Genomic DNA, 18,105 nt, shown 5'->3' with positions numbered 1-18,105 from the left:
CATACATCAATCGACAAACTATTTTCGCGACCCATTGATATATGATCGGACGACGCATAAAACATAATACTGACAAAATTACTCGTACATACCAACAAAAGGAGTCACATCTCTCGACACATCAACCCATTCCGATTCCATTGTCACGCGCAGGATTCGATCGAAATGTGGTTCGAATGACAATAAGGCTCAGAATCGTCTTAGTCTCGGCAGCACATCTGCGTATGCGGGCCATTTATCATCGCTGGTATTCGGGAAAATAAAGTCTTTGTGGACGGCACAATCATCGACGGCTAATTCCGGCCTGAATCAACTTGCAGGCACGAATTTCTATTGAATTTTGATACATTTGGTGTTGCTGTTGCTGTTTTTTTTTTAAATTATTTTAATTTCCTTTGAATTCATTTCTTTATTTAATCGTCTTTGCGTTCGAGATTTTTTTTTAGATTTACATTTCTCGTCGTTCGTTGTGTTGTTTTGTTGTGATGACTTAATTTTTTTGTTCCTTCTTTGCATGATCTTTGTTGCGTGTTATTTTAACTGTTTGATGATATTTTTTCCGTTCCCCATTGTGCATTTAATAATAACATTATTAGGTACAGTATAATATGCGAGATGCGATTGAAACAAAGCATAATTGTAGAGACTCTGAAACCTTTCGGTAAACAATTAACAGAACACGAAACTTACAAATGCGTTACAGAATCGATATGAATGTATTCCATCCGCCTAAACTTCATGGATTAAGATAATAATCGCGAGCCGAGAGAGCGAGAAAATTTTGCATTTTGTAAATATTGCAAAAACTAGCACTGTTTCCCGGCCTTCGGCCGGGTCGTACTGTTCCCAGGGTTATTTATCAAAATAAAGTTTCCTCACTTATTAAACTATCGACCCTACACATGTCGTATTTAAAAAATATCATTACAAATCGTAATTACATTTTTTTCTTTAAACATTGCAAGATTGATGATTTTTATTTATTGTAATTTTTTTTTTAAGAAAAGATCGATTTTTTACTGGTTGCGCCACTATTGTGAGCAGTCTTTTTTGTCGCAATTTGATATGAAAATATATTTCTCTATAAAATTGCAAGGTTACGCAGATATTGATATATATGATGATATGAATGCGAATATATTAAAATTGAGAATATGGGTCACTCCTAAGAATCAGAGATTTTGAGTTTCGTTATGTTATTTTTCTTTGTTTTTACGTACCAATTTTCTCAGTAAAAATTGTTTCATGTTATCGCCGCGCCGTAAGAGTTTAGAATTTAGAGTTATAACTTCAGTTCCTGTATTAAGACTCAAAAATGGTGTTGGCATAACATTCACACCGTGAACATAGAGTACACCTCATGTGAATGTGGTCACTACATTAGTGTTGCACGTTTTTGGGAATTCGACCCGCATGCATTTACAACGTTAAAAATATCCTTAGCTTATCAGATCAGCTTAAAAAATTATACCGAGTAGGATACGTTATAACACAAGTGTAATTGGTATTGCTGTATCCAATGACTTATTAGATGAAATAGACTGGCCCTCCATACATGCATTTTGTTCTACACGCTGAAGCAAAAGCAAATACGAAATATTCAATAGTGTACTCGAATATCGGCGCCAACGTTGATTCGTATGAATTATTTTTCAAATTTTGTTTGACGTTCGTAAACGTGAGAATGTGTTGGTGTTTTTTGTGTATGTTATTCATACGTAAGGTTCGTTTGTTTTTGCTTCATTTATATGTCTACGTACTGCTAGTCTATATCTACTTAGTCTAAGGCTGTATAAGTAGAACTGACTATACTCATTGACTCTATAAGCCCTACGATACTACGACTACTCTACCTTTTCTTTTCTTTTCTGTAGGAAAGTGTAGTCATTTACATCATTTACATGTGTCACCCCAATTAAAATCTTGTCTGGCTTCGAAATTTGATTCTAGCCTCACACTTCCAGTTTTCAAAACTTCGAAATTGAATTCTACATTTTTAATGTAATCGTAATCTCAATCCTTAATTCCTTTCTTTTTCAAAATCATCATTTTCACTATTTATCTCTCTTTTGCTTTCCTTTTTGATCTCTTTGAAAAACGAAAATAGATCAAAATCTACAAGGACGCTATGTTTGGTATTGCAGTCACATCGGCTTTCCTTTTTTAGCATTTCTTATATCTGACAATTATCCGCACTTCATCCTGTAGTTTTACTAAGCTAACGAAAAAATATTTTTACATGCCAGCGCTGTTTGTAAATTCTTGTTTTGGCTTGTGTGATTACTCCACTCGCCTTCGGCTCGTTCCGCAAACCTCACTTTTTGCCAAAACAAATATTTAAAAACAGTTCATTACTACTAGTTCATTCTTGTTTTTGTTTTCTTTGATCAAACGCTCCGGAGACCGTGCGCCATTAACAGTTAATAAAATCACTTACTTCGTTTTATTTTTCAATGAGTAAACTCACATTTTCACATCTAGTGCGCAAAAACCCTCTATTAATTTCGCAATCTGTACCTCCGGTACAACTTTTCAATTTTTTACTATCTCGCAATCTCTACCACAGGTACAACTTTTGAATTTCCTTACAATCTCGTAATCTGTACCTCAAGTACAAATTTTCGATTTCCCTACTATCGCGATCGTACTATCGCTTTATCTGTACCTCAGGTATAACTTTTGAATTTCCTTATAATCTCGTAATCTGTACCTCAAGTACAACTTTTGAATTTCCTTACAATCTCGTAATCTGTACCTTAGGTATAACTTTTGAATTTCCTTGTATATTAGAATCTGTACCTTAGGTACAACTTTTATATTTCTTTACTATCTCGTAATCTGTACCTCAAGTACAACTTTTGAATTTCCTTACAATCTCGTAATCTGTACCTCGAAAAATTTGTAAAAAGCTGTACTTTTCTGTACCTAAAATATAAGTTGTACTAAGCTAACTTTTGCAACATCGACAATCGTCGTTTTGCGTGCGACAACATTCATTCGTGAAATTTTGTAATTGCTTCATTACATAAAGCTTAGTTCCTAACTCGTGCTTTAAGTGGAATTGGATGGGACTTTTGCGCAAAATTTCCATTAAATCACTTGTTAGGAAAACAGCTAATTCTATCTAGATATTTATCGAACAGATAACAGATGCTCCGAATTCGAAACGTTTCAGATCTTCTGCAGCTTAATTGATTTATTTTCCAGACTCAGACAAATATTCTCAAAATTTTGAATTCCTTCCAATCATTCTTCAATTGTACAGTGCGTTTTCGTGTGTTTATTGACCCCGGCTTCGCCTCAGATCAACAAAATTCACACGAAAACTCTACTTTTCTGCATCTGTTTTTCCTGGAGTCGAAAGTGGTTATTACGGACTTAGGGAACACAAGAGTGTTGGTTACAATTTCTGTGAACTCCCAAATCAGTTCTTTTGGTCTCTCGTCACCTTCGACTCTATCGTCACCTTCGACTCTCTCGTCACCTTCGACTCTCTCGTCACCTTCGACTCTCTCGTCACCTTCGACTCTCTCGTCACCTTCGACTCTCTGGTCACCTTCGACTCTCTCGTCACCTTTGACTCTAGGGAAACAAAAGTATGTGAAATACATTACAAAACTCTGGATAAAAAGTTGTGTGTAATTGTTGGCCTCTGCTTCGCCTCGGATCATGAAACCTCACACAAAACTGGACTATTCAACTAGAGACAGCTTTCAAGAATAGGACCTCAAAGTTGTGAACATCTTTAACATGTCACATACGGCTATTCATCTGTTATCGATAACGACGACAAAACTAATGACAAGCTCTGGATAATATGGTTGTTTATCACATTGAAATTAATTGCGGCTTGCCAACTTTCGGCACCCTGGACTTTACTTAAATAGTCGAGGAATGCCTCCAAATAAATTTCTAAAAATCCCGAGAATACAACGATGAGACATTTATGTTCATAAATTAAGTTTCATCAAAGAAGTAACAGATTCGATATAGGCGATATGCTTGCCGTGTGAAAGAAATTAACTTTGAATTCTTTAACATTTTGCATGTACAAAAAGTCGAGGCTTTCATCGGCTATTTGTTGTTCCAGTTTTCCCATTCCGTTTAAAAATAACGATTTTATTCATTATCTTTTCCAGACGACGAAGGAGGCAATGTCAAACCAGTTCAACTGAATGGAAAATCCAAAAACTCACAAGATGAACTACAGCTTCGTCTGGGATTCTTTTTGCAAAATAATTCCCGACGAAATGTTCGATCGACTCCTGCCCAATCGTGTAGCTCGCTAGCATCGGCCAATACGAGTCCTGTGTCGACGCTCACAGGTTCATCGGAAGCGGATGTGTCTAGAGTTCTACAAGATTCCAATGTATACAATAACATCGGTTGTGATTCGATAGGGTCGTTAATGTCCGTATCGATTTCCGGTAACAGCAATGGATCATCGAGTCCGTTGAGTAGACGGCATTCAGTGACAAGTAATTAAAGAAGCGAAACGTATAATCTCAAGTCAGAGTTTCCTAACAAAAACTTTTTTTGTTGAAGCTGCCCAACAAGGACACATTGAGGACCTTGCTATTTTCAAAACCAGAAAGTCGCTCGTCAGACGATCGGCTCGATCAACACATCACAAAGAATCGTTGGACCCAAAGATTTTTGCTCAATATCGACCACTTCAGCTGACGTTGAAACCACTGTTTTTTGAGGTGCCACTGCAGGAGCCAGATCCACTGTTCATTGGACGGCATTGGTTGTTACGAGAGTTATCCAACACAATATCCACAACTGAATCTGCGGGAATTCTGATTAACGGAAATCTTGGCACGGGTAAAACTGCCCTAATTCTACAATTGGTCGAATACTCCTGTTTCGGTCGGCGCCACGACAGTTATTCTCAAGAAAATGACGGAATTATTCGTCAAGTCAATGTGGCCCAAGACCGAATTCGTTCCTTAGCTTCACAGGTTGTCGCCTACCATTTCTGTCAAGCCGACAACAATTCAACGTGTTTAGTTCCTGATTTTATCCATTCGCTGGCTGCTCAACTATGTCAAGGTGAGTGTTGTAGACGCTTACTCCTCATAACGAAAGGAAAATTTAAATCGAAAAATCCCTTTCACAGCACCACAACTATCCAACTATCGAGACTACATCCTCGGCGATCCAAATTTGCAAAATATACTGAGCGTCAAGGAGTGCGTAGCCAATCCAGAACGTGCAATGAAAATGGGTATACTCGAGCCGTTGATCATTCTGAAACGCACCGGAAAAATCTCTGCAAAGAATTGCATCATTCTCATCGACGCCTTCTGCGAAGCAGAATACCATCGTCCCGATCACGGAGACACCATCGCATCATTCCTAGCAAAAATGACCGAACATTTTCCCTCTTGGCTGCGAATCATCGCCACCGTCCGAACGCAAATGTTGGAATTCGTCAAGGGACTGCCGTACACACGGATGACGTTGGACAGTTGGAATTCGAACGAAAGTCTTCAGAAGGACATCTTTGACTACATAACATTCCGTATCAATCACAGCATCAGCATCCAGAAGAATACGAATGGTGGCAAAGAATCGGGTCAAACGAAATTCGCACAGCATTTGCTGGGACTGTGCCGTGGCTCGTTCCTATTCGCCAAACTAACGCTCGATTTGATTGAACGCGGTTATTTGGTGATCAAATCCAGCAGCTTCAAAGTACTTCCGGTTTCACTGGCTCAAATTTTCCTGTTGCATTTTAATCTCCGGTTTCCGACGGCAACGACCTACGACAAGGTTTTCAATATGATCAACGTGTGTTTGGCCGCACTGTATCCTCTCACCTTGTCGGAAATTTTCCAGTCGGTGAACGCATTACAAGCTACCGATCCAATGGACTGGAACGAGTTCGTGTTTGCATTCAAGCAACTGTCCGGCTTTTTAGTGAAACGCATCGACAACACGTACATGTTCTTTCATCCGTCGTTCAGGGAGTGGTTAATTCGCCGTGATGAAGGAGAGAGTACAAAGTTTCTGTGCGATTTGCGGATGGGTCATGCCGGCTTAGCATTTAAATTGTCCCGAATACAAGCGCCACTGGATGCGGAACAGGCTCTCGAATTGGGCCATCACATACTCAAGGCTCATATTTATCGAAATGCACCCAGTCATCATTCTCCCCGTGACCTTCAATCGTACTGGATCACATCCGTTACGAATTGCATTTCATCTGCTCTCTGTACACTGCGCAATGTCTACAGTCCGAATGTTAAAGTTTCGCGTCTATTATTGCTGGCAGGAGCATCACCCAATTTCATCACTAGTTTTCTCGGTAGAGCACCCATTCTTTGCATAGCTGCGCACGAAGGAAATGTTGCGATGGTAAAGTTACTGTTGGAATTCGGAGCCGATGTCGAATTGGCCAATAGTCAAGGATGTACCCCATTGATTTTAGCTGCGTCGAATGGTCATTGTGATGTAGTACGGCAATTAGTTGTGGCTGGTTCGTCACTGGGTCACATCGACACAGCTAACAGATGTGCCTTAGTTCATGCCGCTCGAATGAACAAAATTACCGTCGTCAAATACTTGATAGCCTGCGACTGGATATCACGATCAGACTCGAACGATGTGACTTTAGTGGAAGCAGGCCAACAAGCTCTAATTGCAGCAGCATCTCAAGGCAATACATCAATCATCGAAGACCTGCTGGACATGGAAGATTTGCTAATAAACGCAACGGACTCATTGACCGGTGAAACCGCATTGAGTAGCTCATCCAAAAGTGGACATACAGAAACAGCTGCAGCTCTAATGTCACGTGGAGCGTTAGTCGATGGCAAGAATAAGAAAGGATTGACACCGTTGTTGCTAGCAGTAAAGGAAGGCCATTGGGCAGTTACGGAAAGACTCTTGCAAAACCAGGCAGATGTCGAACAAACAGACTTGAGCGGAAAAACAGCATTAATCATTGCCGCTGAAGAGGGTCACGTCGGTATCATCGAACTGTTGGTGAATCGTGGAGCATCATTGTTGGCACAAGATCGAGACGGTTTAACGGCACTAAGTTGGTCATGTTTACGTGGTCGACTACAGGCGGCTAAATGTTTAACGGAACGTAATTCGGATATTCACCATGTTGACAACACCGGTCGAACGCCACTCGATTTGGCTGCGTATCAAGGATCAGCTGCACTGGTTCAAATGCTTCTGGATAAAGGAGTCAAAATTGAGCATGTTGATATGAATGGGATGCGACCGTTGGATCGGGCTATAGCGTCGCGAAACATTCAAGTGGTACAGGTCTTTCTGAAGCGAGGAGCGAAACTGGGTCCAGCAACATGGGCCATGGCAGCCGGAAAACCTGAGATATTGTAAGTTGTAGTTGTGGATGTACGTTCAACGATTGTTCCTCTTAAAATTTTCGATTTTTCTCCCTCAGACTTCTTCTGCTCAATAAACTTCTAGAGGATGGCAATGTGTTATACAGAAAGAATCGGCTGCAAGACGCTGCACATCGATATCAGTATGCCCTGAGAAAGATTCCGAACCACACAGCGTTTGCAGAGCATAGTACCACCTTCTTACAGTTGAAGGTGAATTTCTTGCTGAATCACTCGAGGTGTAAGAGAAAAATGAAAGTGAGTGCACCAAATAATGCCAAAATAGTGGGCCGACCAATAAATTTCCCAATCTCATTAACAGGAATTCGCTGAGGCAACGGATTTGGCAAGTCTGGCAATCGATCTGCGACCGGACAATTACGAGGGTTACTATGCACGGGCCAAGGCATTTATGGAACTGGACGACATTGAAGCGGCGTTGAATGACGCACAGGAAGCGATAAACCGGTCTGTCAGCGCTTCGGTGGATATTCAACAGATTCTGGTGCGATTACAAAAGGAATTGTATCAACGGTCGGTTGCAAGTAACGGACAGTTGGCTGAGTCAAGTGATACCGTCACGGTTTTGTGAGTCAACCGATAAATGCCATGGTTTATTGGGAGTTTGTGGCTTTTAACTGCCTTTCTTTAAGCTTAAGACTGACTGTGAAAATCGAAATTTTTATAAATTTGTACGAAGTGAGAAACTCGAAGACAAATTGTGTGAAGTGAGTGCTTAAAGTGTTTACTTCGAAAATCTATTTTAAATATGGTTTGTAGTCCCCCGCTAGCATATTACGTGAAAGTTTTATATAATTTATTTCCTTCCCCACCCCCGATTTCCCAATTTTTTTTACTTAAAAATATTTTTAATTTAAAATCATTTATTAGTCGTAAGTGATGGATTGCCTTTCCCTTTATCTTTGTGTTTATTGCCATTATTTACGAACGAATTATCTACAAAAAAAAAATGAACGAACGTGTAATGAAGGTACTACCGTCGTATACGATTATGTATTTTACTTTGTCAATAAATTTGTGTAGAGTTCCTTCGCTTGTTTTATTTTTTTTACGTACACCATGCCATGGTGACCATGTAATCGTCGCCATACATGAATATCCTATCGTTCAACGTGCATACGTGACTCGAGAGAGATACATACATTTATAGCTGCCAAATAGGGTACTACTTTGTACACGGTTCAGTTTCAGTACTCTATTTAGAGTACCACTCATGCTTTGACAAGTGCGTTGACAGAATAAATATGAACTTTCGGCTTGGAACAGATCGCATTCAGGTCATGCTTAATTTTGCATGCTCAATCGCCAATCCATACATCAAGTATGGAAAAAAAGGGATCATTTATCGCCCAAAACCACTTACAGTGCAGGTGTGACGCAAGTCCTGTTATCCACCTATAAAAGAACTGATATCGGTGTAGGTGACGCTTACAGACTCGACACGCAAAAAGATAGGCGTCACAAATGGCAGCTGATGAGGACGCGAAAGTTTTATCAACAAAAATCTTACCGGAAAAATTTTAGGAAGAAAATTCTATCAAAAAAAAATTGCGTTACAAGTGGCAGATGTTGAGGAAGGAAAATTTTTATAATTGTGAAATATATTGCTTTAAAGAATGGAATTCAAACGGAAGAAAGTCTTTTTTTATAATTTTCTTCCTAAAATTTTTCTGGTAAGATTTTTGTTGATAAAACTTTCGCGTACTTTCCTCATCAGCTGTCATTTGTGACGCATATCTTTTTGAGTTAGGGTTAGTCGTATTTTCATTTTGTTTTTATTTTAAAAGGCCTGGCCCCACGCTGTACTGAGAATTGGCCATGGCCTTGCAAGGAATCCGAAACAGCAAAGAAAAAATTCTACAATTAATTTTTCCCTTGCCTGCTAGGCTGATTTTGATTTTCGGGGTAGTAGCATGAAATTGCACACATTGTTGACTGATATCTCGGGCTATTGGTTACAGAAGGCATTATTGCTAACTGTAGTTAATAGCTGAGGAGTCCAGCTATGAAATACCATAACAATGTTGTTGACCTTCGCCTTCACTCGGGCAGAGTAACTCTGTTCACAACTAAGACTTTTCGACCAAAAATTTCAACTTTATTTGCAAATAAAATCGACCAATCATACCAAAATATGTCGTGTAAGGTATGTCTGAACAGGTAATCTCATAGAGAATCCATTGCTGGGAAGTTTGTTGAAATCGAGTTTAAAAAAACTCACAGGAGCTCTGTTTTTGAAGCCCAATGTTGGCAATTTTTATGGTGGTGCAGTGGTGAACTCCAATCCATCTTCTTCAGTTTCAAGAAGTTTACATGTTTGCAGTAAGGCTCTGAATCGGTAGAACGCTGTCAAAAAATGGATTGACCAGAAAATTCAGATAAGCTCAGGTGATTTCATAAAGACAAAGCTGAACGGAACTGATGTTGTATTTGAAGCACACTGACAGAAAAGAGTTGAAAATCTTACCTGTAGCAGGTAACTTTGTCTCCAGGTAATCTACAATAGCTGCCACAGCTGTAGTGCCTCATAAAAAAATACAGCTGTAGCAGCTATTCAGATTATCTGGAGACAAAGTTATCTGCTACAGGTAAGATTTTCAACTCTTTTCTGTCAGTGCAGACATGTCAGTTATACCTGAGATTTTCCTAATTTTTTTTAGATATACCTGAAACCTGACCTGACAGGCTGAACCTGATGATTATCTTCAGGTTTCAGGTCAGCATTCATTACGTCAGATTCAGGTCAAAACAGGTTTCAGGTAACTCAGGTCCGATTCAGGTAAAAACTGACATGTTTTGAATCTTAGTTTGGAGCACCAATATGTTCAAAGGAAAGTTAGAGCTTTGTCGTATCAATCATACTAGATTCGATCTATTGCCTTCGACAATTAGATCAGTGTCCCACGGCACTTTGAGTCCCTCATAAGGCCACGGATTCAAATCAATGCCAAATTGTTACATTTCCCGATACGAAAAACATCTGTTCTACGACTTTCATTTTCTAGCTTTAAGAAGGGCTCAACGAGGATAGCTCTTGTGTATATCTCAGCAGTGAAGATAATCTACATTGAGGTTCAAAATGAAGGTGTTGGAGCTAAATGAAGAATGGAATTGAAAAATTAAATTTTCGTTTACAGGCGTGGCGGGCCTGACACGTCAGACCTGCCGATAGTTCCTTCGAAAACATTTATTATCTTAACAAATTACAATCGGCTTATACTATTTCCGCCCTTCAGTTGGCCTGTATACTTTTTCCAATGCAAAAGAGAAATTTGTGGCGAAATAAGTTGTGAAGGCTCCATTTACTTTTCCCATCCATTTATACATTAAAATTCCTTTCGCTTCTGGCATAACAGGTGGAAAGTTCTCTGCAGAAATCTTCATATTTTTGACATAGTATAACTTCTAATGGACGTTACAATGAAAAAGATATCAGTGACCAGTTATGTTAGGTGCGTTACTTCTACTCCTCTCTATTTGTAAGAATAGATTTAAAGCAGAGTGAAAAGCAAAAATGCTCGAGCCAATGTGCAGTGAAACTATGTGCGTGAGATCAGGAAATCTCCGAATGTATTGGAACTCTTGACCTTTTTACTATTACCTTTTTAATTGGGCAATGGGTCGGCAACTGACCAAATCGTTCACCAACAGCAAACACAACTTTCAGCGCAAAGTCAATCTTTCGGTCAGCCAAAAATGCACAAAAATTTATGGTTTTGTTCGTGATCGCCAAAGTATACTTGCCATCTCGGTCAGCAAAGAGGTACGTTAAATGTATAAATGCATTCGGCTGGTCGCGTTTGATGTTCACATAGAACGATACTTCGCTGTTTTGGTCAATTGTTGCGTTGTAATCTACAATATCCGGTTGCGAGGAATCATACCCGGGACTATGAAGTTTGAGTTCATACGGTCTCTGTACGGATGTAGAATTCTAAGTATAATTTCGACTCATCGAATGGTAATCGAATGAAATACCCAGGAGTGAGTGGTATCCGCCAAACAGAAAAGAGCCAAAACGGTAAAAACATTACGACTCAAACGTTGCAAATCTGCAAGCTGAAACCGCTCCATACTGTCGACAACTGTGCTTGCTACTGAAACTGAACTAGAGTACAGGTAGGTAATAACTGTACGAATTACTCTAATTACAGCGAAAATTTTTCGTAAATTGCAATAATTGTACGGTTGGTGGTAGGACGAAGATCAAATTATGAACGATTGAAAATTTCAAAATAGTGATATCGTTTCGATATTACAAGCACTCTAATTGACCAAACTACACCAGATGAACTTACTTTAATTTCTTTTTCTGTTTTCAACGTTATTCAATTAACAAATACAATCCATATGAATTCACATTGCAACATAGCTCGATTACAAATGCACTTATGCACGCGAAAAAGCAGTATAACATCTACGAAGTACAAAGTACGTACATGGTACTTATGCATGCACGAAGTCTTTTATGTTGACTAAGAAACTGTGGTATGTAAGTAAAGGGAATAAAAGTTTCTAAGCTAAGATTTTCTACTGTAGTTCCAATTTGCAATACATTTTTTTTATCAAAAGTAAGTTCTGTGACATTAAATCTGTATATTACCTCATTAAATTGGTTTTAGCATATCGTTCGCTAAACGAGAGAGCATTAGCGACTTATCTCTTATTTTTGTCGGTTTTGTTGTCTGTAACAGATAATTATCCACGAAATCTCGGATAGTCTCTCTTAAACGATGTGAAACTATTCCATACCCAAAGTTCTAATTATGCAGCGTTTACCTTTTTTACGGAAACGTTGATGGTATATGTCAGGAGAACCGTTTCCAAATCAATACTTTGAATGGTAATATCTACTCAATTTTCCGGAAAGTTACGAAGTTCCTTCGAAAAGATTTATTATCTTTACAAATTACAATCTCCTTGTACTATTTCCGCCCTCCAGTTGGCTTGTATACTTTCTCCAATGCAAAAGAGACATTTGTAGTAAAGTAAGCTTTGAAGGCTCCATTTACTTTTCCCATCCATGTAAACATTAAAATTCCTTTCGTTTCTGGCATAGCCGGCGGTAAGGTTTCGGCAGTAATCCTCATATTTCTGACATAGTACATTTTCTAATGGATGTTATTTACATAAAAAAGATATCAGTGATTAGTTACGTATTGGAGCTGCGGGAATGGTGGAATGTCAGGGAGCTGCGGGAAGGGTGGAATTTCGAACCGACACATTTTCTGTTTTGTAGCTTATTGGTTTTTTGCGAGGGGTAACTCACTTCTAGATTAAATGGATTAAATGAATTAAATGGATTAAATGGAATAAAAATTGGATTAAATGGATTAAATAGGAAAAAAGTTCATTTTACCAAATACTGTAAAAGTCTTAAAAATTGTTGATTTTGATCGAACCACGTACTACAACTCATACTACAATGTTAAAAAGCGAAAAAATCCACTTTTAGGAGTTTTTGGTGTAAAGTGGATTAAATGGATTAAATAAATTTAATACCATTTTTCACAAAAAAATTTTTCCTATACCTCACGAGTACTTAAACGAGCTGGGGATCGTACAAATCTATTTTTCGCAATTACTTTACAAATTTTTCAGGTCGGTAGCCTAATTATTTCGGTAAAACTAAAATTTTTTTTTTTGGATTAAATGGATTAAATGGATTAAATGGATTAAATGGAAGTGCGTCACCCCTCGGTTTTTTGTGAATTTTGCATGTATTTTAATATGGAGAAATACGAACCTCAAGTAAAACATAGATACAGAAAATTGGTCGGTTTTCAAAATTCCGTGCGTGTAATTTATTATATTTCCATCAATTTCATGTGTACTGGTCAGTAGAGTAGAACGTGAACGGTATTTTACTTTTATGTGGTACCCTCTTTCATTAAAAGGAATATGTGGTTTTCAAAGCCCTTGCAGCATTTTAGGACGATCGTTTCACATGCAACGATCACATCGATAAAACGTTTCTACAACGTTGCATCAATGGAAAAATGAAATGTTACTGCAACATTGTGGCAACATTTCTGTAACGTTCTTGCAACATTATCACAATCAGTCAATTCGATGCTCTTCCCGTAATACCTCTGGTTGGTCAAAAAAAGTATGTGTCGTCGAACGTTACTATTCCATTGCCAATCCCATCTACATACGTCCGTAGAAGATGAACAGAAAATTATGCTTCGAAAGACGACACCAACGTTGCGGACGATTTTTTTTTGGTTAAAAATATGTAAAAAAATCCATTTAGAGCCTGAGTTATTTGACGCAACTTTATGGTAGCTCTAACAAATTTACAATGTACAATAACAAAAATCTCAAAGTAAGTTTTTGGTAGAGGTCGAAATATGTGGGCAACCAAAAATCGAAAATTTAGCTTCTTTGATTTTACGCAAGTTGTAAATCAATTTTTAAAAAATTTTAAAATCGATATTTGACATCTAGGAATGAAAACAATTTTTTGTGGACTACGCAGGTCTCGGTCCCTTACCCATCGCACACCCCTACCTAGCATCTAGTTTCGGTTGGTAATTTTAAAACCGGTTTTAACCGATTTTAGCTGATTTAAACAATAGAAATATCGTATTCCCAATGACACTAGATGCTAATGTGTGTTGGCCTTTAGTCCAACCACTAATGATTCTTTCAGAACCTTGGGCATTGTCTCGTCACTGTCAACCAAGAGTAGTAAAAGTAAAACCTCTTTGATAGCGCACCATGAGATCATTTGCTTAGTGTTTGTAATATTTAGTTTACTATTTTTGAAACAGAAAACGCTTCTTCCTTTTCTGTGAACTATTTGCTAACATTGTTACATTCAAAAATACATTCACCTTGATACGAAAAACAATCTTTTTGTTATAAGATTGTGAGACAACGTAGAGATCGATGGCTCTAGACGTAATTGGTAATTTGCCCTTTTTGCAATTGTCCACACTTTTATAAATGAAATATAGATAGCGAAACGATCTGTAAATATTTGCGCAATGTCACTACATCACTCTAGAACGAATTTTCAAATACTTTCGTAACGATTCTCTTTGCAAAATATTAAAAATCTCGTCAAATTTTCGTATTAGCTGCGCGTTAATCTTTATACAGTTCTTAGCGAGATCTTTCTAACAAGCCCCCATTTATAACTATTTCAACACTTTTAGATGAAATTTTCTATTTTCTAGAGCTCGTCGAGACCTTTTCAAAGAACCTCCATTTGTTAAAATCGGACCATTTAAATGAAATTTGAGGAAATTTTGCAACGTTTAATGCAGTGTTACCAATTGGAATGTTCAAGTTTTAACACATTTTCTAGAACTAATCGAGCTATCGCATGTTAAAATCGGTACAAATGTAGATATGTTTTGAAAGAAATGAAAATGGTCGATTTTGGAAAGGTCACGATTACGAAAATATTATAAAATGATGGTCGACTAGATGGTTTTCTCGGTCCATTCCCGCAGGTCTCAGAGTGAAAAGCAAAAATGCTCGCACCAAAGTGCGGTGGAACTAAGTGCGTGAGATGAGGAAATCTCCGAAAGTTTCGGAACTTTTGGCGCTGTTACCTTTTTAATTGGACAATGGGTCGGTAACTGACCAAACCGCTCACCAACAGCAAACAAAATTCGTAGCACAAGGTCTATCTTTCGGTCAGCGAAAAATGTGCACAAATTGATGGTTTTGTTCGTATACACCAAGTTATAGTTGCCATCTCGGTCAGCCAATAGGTGCGTTAAATGCATAAATGCATTCGTCTGGTCGCGTTTGATGTTGACATAGAAAGATACTTCGCTATTTTGGTCAATTGTTGAGTTGTAATCTATAATATCCGGCCGCAAAGACATATATGTGGGACTATGAAACTTGAGTGCATACGGTCTCTGTATGGATGTAGAATTCTAAGTATATTTTCAATTCATCGAATAATATCAATACCCAGGAGTGAGTAACGTTCGCCAAGCAAAATACCACCACAGCGGTACAAACATTTCGACTCAAACGACGCAAATCTGTCACTTGAAAGCACTCCATACTGTCGACAACTGTGCTTGCTACTGAAACTAAACAGGTAGGTGGACGAATTACTCTAATTACAGCGAAAAAAATTCGTTAATTGCAATGATTGTCCGATTGGTGGTGGGACAAAGATGAAATTATAAACAATTGAAGTGAAACCAAATTATTGTTAATGGATGACCGCGTTGTCTGCGACAAAATTTTAAATAGAAATCGTTTCCGTCGCTCGATATTCATCGTTCCAAGCACTCTAATTGCCCTAACTAGTTCCATTTCGCAATTAATTTTTTACGAACAGCAAGCGTACTGTGACTAGACATTAAATCATTAAATCTCTTTGCCACAAGCGACTTATCTCTTATTTTTGTTGTCGATAAATCCACTCAATCTCGGATAGTTTTATTCAATGATCCTCCAAATCAACAATTTGAACAGTGAAATTCTTGTCAGTGTTACAGATCCTGGGCAGTAACGTATGATTCAATATTTATCTGAATTGATCCGCTAGTTCCGTTTGTGAGGTTGCTAGGAATCTCGCGCCGCATCATTCACAATAATTATCATTTTGACACATTTTGTATAAGGAAGATGTCACTTTGTGGATTATTGTGAATGACGCGGCGCGAGATTCCTTAACACCGTTTGTGATAGTATTAACGAGCTTTCGCTCTTTCTCTGTAAACTAGTAAGTTAAGCAAAAAGCCCATCGGGGGTATGTTTAAGAAAATTATGTTATCTTAAGGGCCGCACTGGCTACCAAAAGGCGCTCCTGTGAAATATAGGGAGGGATTTTTTTGAAAAACAGCCTACCGAAATCGGAGGCATTTTCAAGTGGACTCTTTTATATGTGCCCCTAGAAAGGTCCCCTAGAAGCCAGAACCACTTTCAAAAAAAAAAAATCTTCAAAGCTTGTGTCGCTGGTGAAAGATAATCAAAATCCGAAAGCTTGTACTTTTCTTACAAAAATTTCTCCAGTCACACGAGCCGTAGAGGGTCTAATACCCTTTTAGACACATATAAAAAATTCTACTAGAAAAAGCCTCCGATTTCGGTAGGCTGTTTTTCAAAAGAATCCTTCAGGAAAAGGCGCCTAAAGTGAAGAAAAGGCGCCAAAAAGCGCTATTGAAAGGCGACAAATTCAACAAAATTACTAAAGGTGCTGCGAGCTTCGATAAATAATTATTTATTATCAAATTGCGTAGAGCACACAAAGCGTAACAGGAATTTTATAAAATGGAGTGTGCGCGAGGATAGCATAAGTGGGCTGATTCCAAGAGGTGTCAAGCACCTAGGCTGTATAATATAACTATGGCTTAAATGGCTTAGGTGAAATAGTATCCATTTTTACTTGATTCTTAGAATGAGCACTGTAACGTTCATAAAAGATTTCAACTTGCAATTTCTGCATTGATCTAATCCATGTTTCCAAATTGCGTTTAGAGTGAAGGTACTGGAACTAAATAATCGAATAGAAAAATAAAATTTTCGTTTGCGGATGTAGCGTTCCTGGCGGGTCAGAACTTGTTAAGAACGCCAGGTCTGCCGAACAGAAGTTACTCTACAACATTTTACGGTCTTTGAAATTTCAATCTCCTTGTACTATTTCCGCCCTTCAGTTGGCTTGTATACTTTCTCCAATGTAAAAGAAATATTTGCTGTGTAGTAAGTTTTGAATGTTCCATTTACTTTTCCCATCCACGTAAACATTAAAATTCCTTTCGTTTCTGGCATAACCGGCGGTAAGTTTTCGGCAGAAATCCTCATATTTCTGACATAGTATATCTTCTGTTGAATGTATACAGTGACTGATTAAGTATGGTCTGAGCTTTTACTTAAGAGGTTCCGAGCGTACGCTGAAATTGTAGCCTACATTTCTGCGTTTCGAAATTTTTGATCGCTGATATCTTTTTACGAGAGCCCTTATTGAAAAATTTACGACCACATTTTCGAGTAGAAATATGTCAGCTTTGAATAAAAAATAAAATTGTCTGTGAAAATTTCATGTGCTTTGAGAAAACTGTACCGATGCCCCAAATTTGCACCAAAGGTACACTTTTCTCAAAGCACATGAAACTTTCACAGACAATTTTATTTTTTATTCAAAGCTGACATATTTCTACTCGAAAATGTGGTCGTACATTTTTAGCCCCGTATGAAGTACGAAGGGGCTTATAGGATTACGATGCCGTGTGTAATTGATGGAATTCGAAGCAGACGGTAAGGGCAAAGTGTTTGCCTATGTTCATAGATGACGAATCCGCAATAAAAATTTGGGCCGTATGTCCGTCTGTCTGTCACGTCGATATCTTGAGTAAATCAAATCCGATTTCAAAAAAAAATTTCCCTGAAAGATAGTCAAAATAGTAAGGCTAAGTTCGAAGATGGGCATATTCGGGTCGGCCCTTCGTGAGTTAGGGCCACCTAAGTGATTTAAGGTCTTTTGGTGATATTTATGGCAAAATAAACGATGGAAATGTAAATGACACGGCAAATGATAGGTATTGTCAATACCAAGCCAGGAAAATTTTTTTTTTTTTAAATCGGGTGAGTGGACCGTGAGTTAGGGCCTTAGAAGTGAAAAGCTACTAGGGCCCTATATGTATTTTACATAGAACTCAAGTAAATTTCATTCGTTTTTCGTAATTTTTGTGTCATTTGGAAGGTAATCAAAGGCCGAATAGAATGTTGTTGAAAAAGAAATTAA

General features: G+C 38.1%; 1 protein-coding gene and 1 long non-coding RNA gene across 4 annotated transcripts in view; one reads left to right on the top strand and one right to left on the bottom strand.

The window, feature by feature from the left end:
• LOC119076009 (protein TANC2) overlaps positions 1-8,413 on the top strand; it is a 69,848-nt gene extending 61,435 nt beyond the window's left edge. For 2 of the 3 annotated variants that reach the window (XM_037182592.1, XM_037182594.1), the window contains exons 5-10: positions 102-320; positions 4,140-4,478; positions 4,546-5,055; positions 5,123-7,355; positions 7,424-7,622; positions 7,687-8,413. In XM_037182592.1, coding sequence (XP_037038487.1) covers positions 102-320; positions 4,140-4,478; positions 4,546-5,055; positions 5,123-7,355; positions 7,424-7,622; positions 7,687-7,956 — 3,770 coding nt within the window. In that variant the 3' untranslated portion in view covers positions 7,957-8,413. The remainder of the gene's footprint in view (positions 1-101; positions 321-4,139; positions 4,479-4,545; positions 5,056-5,122; positions 7,356-7,423; positions 7,623-7,686) is intronic. The other variant, XM_037182593.1, reaches the window with a different exon arrangement.
• Positions 8,414-12,252: 3,839 nt separating this feature from the next.
• LOC119076187 lies at positions 12,253-14,594 on the bottom strand. Its single transcript, XR_005087557.1, has 3 exons — positions 14,415-14,594; positions 14,225-14,360; positions 12,253-12,496 (listed from the first exon to the last, which is right to left on the bottom strand). It is a non-coding gene; the product is annotated as an uncharacterized LOC119076187 (long non-coding RNA).
• Positions 14,595-18,105: the final 3,511 nt, after the last annotated feature.

This window comes from Bradysia coprophila, unplaced genomic scaffold (assembly GCF_014529535.1).
Source record: "Bradysia coprophila strain Holo2 unplaced genomic scaffold, BU_Bcop_v1 contig_232, whole genome shotgun sequence".
NCBI classification, from domain to species: Eukaryota; Metazoa; Arthropoda; class Insecta; order Diptera; family Sciaridae; genus Bradysia; species Bradysia coprophila.
The sequence above is the reverse complement of the archived record's forward strand: the minus strand, read 5'-3'. Positions and strand labels throughout refer to the sequence as shown.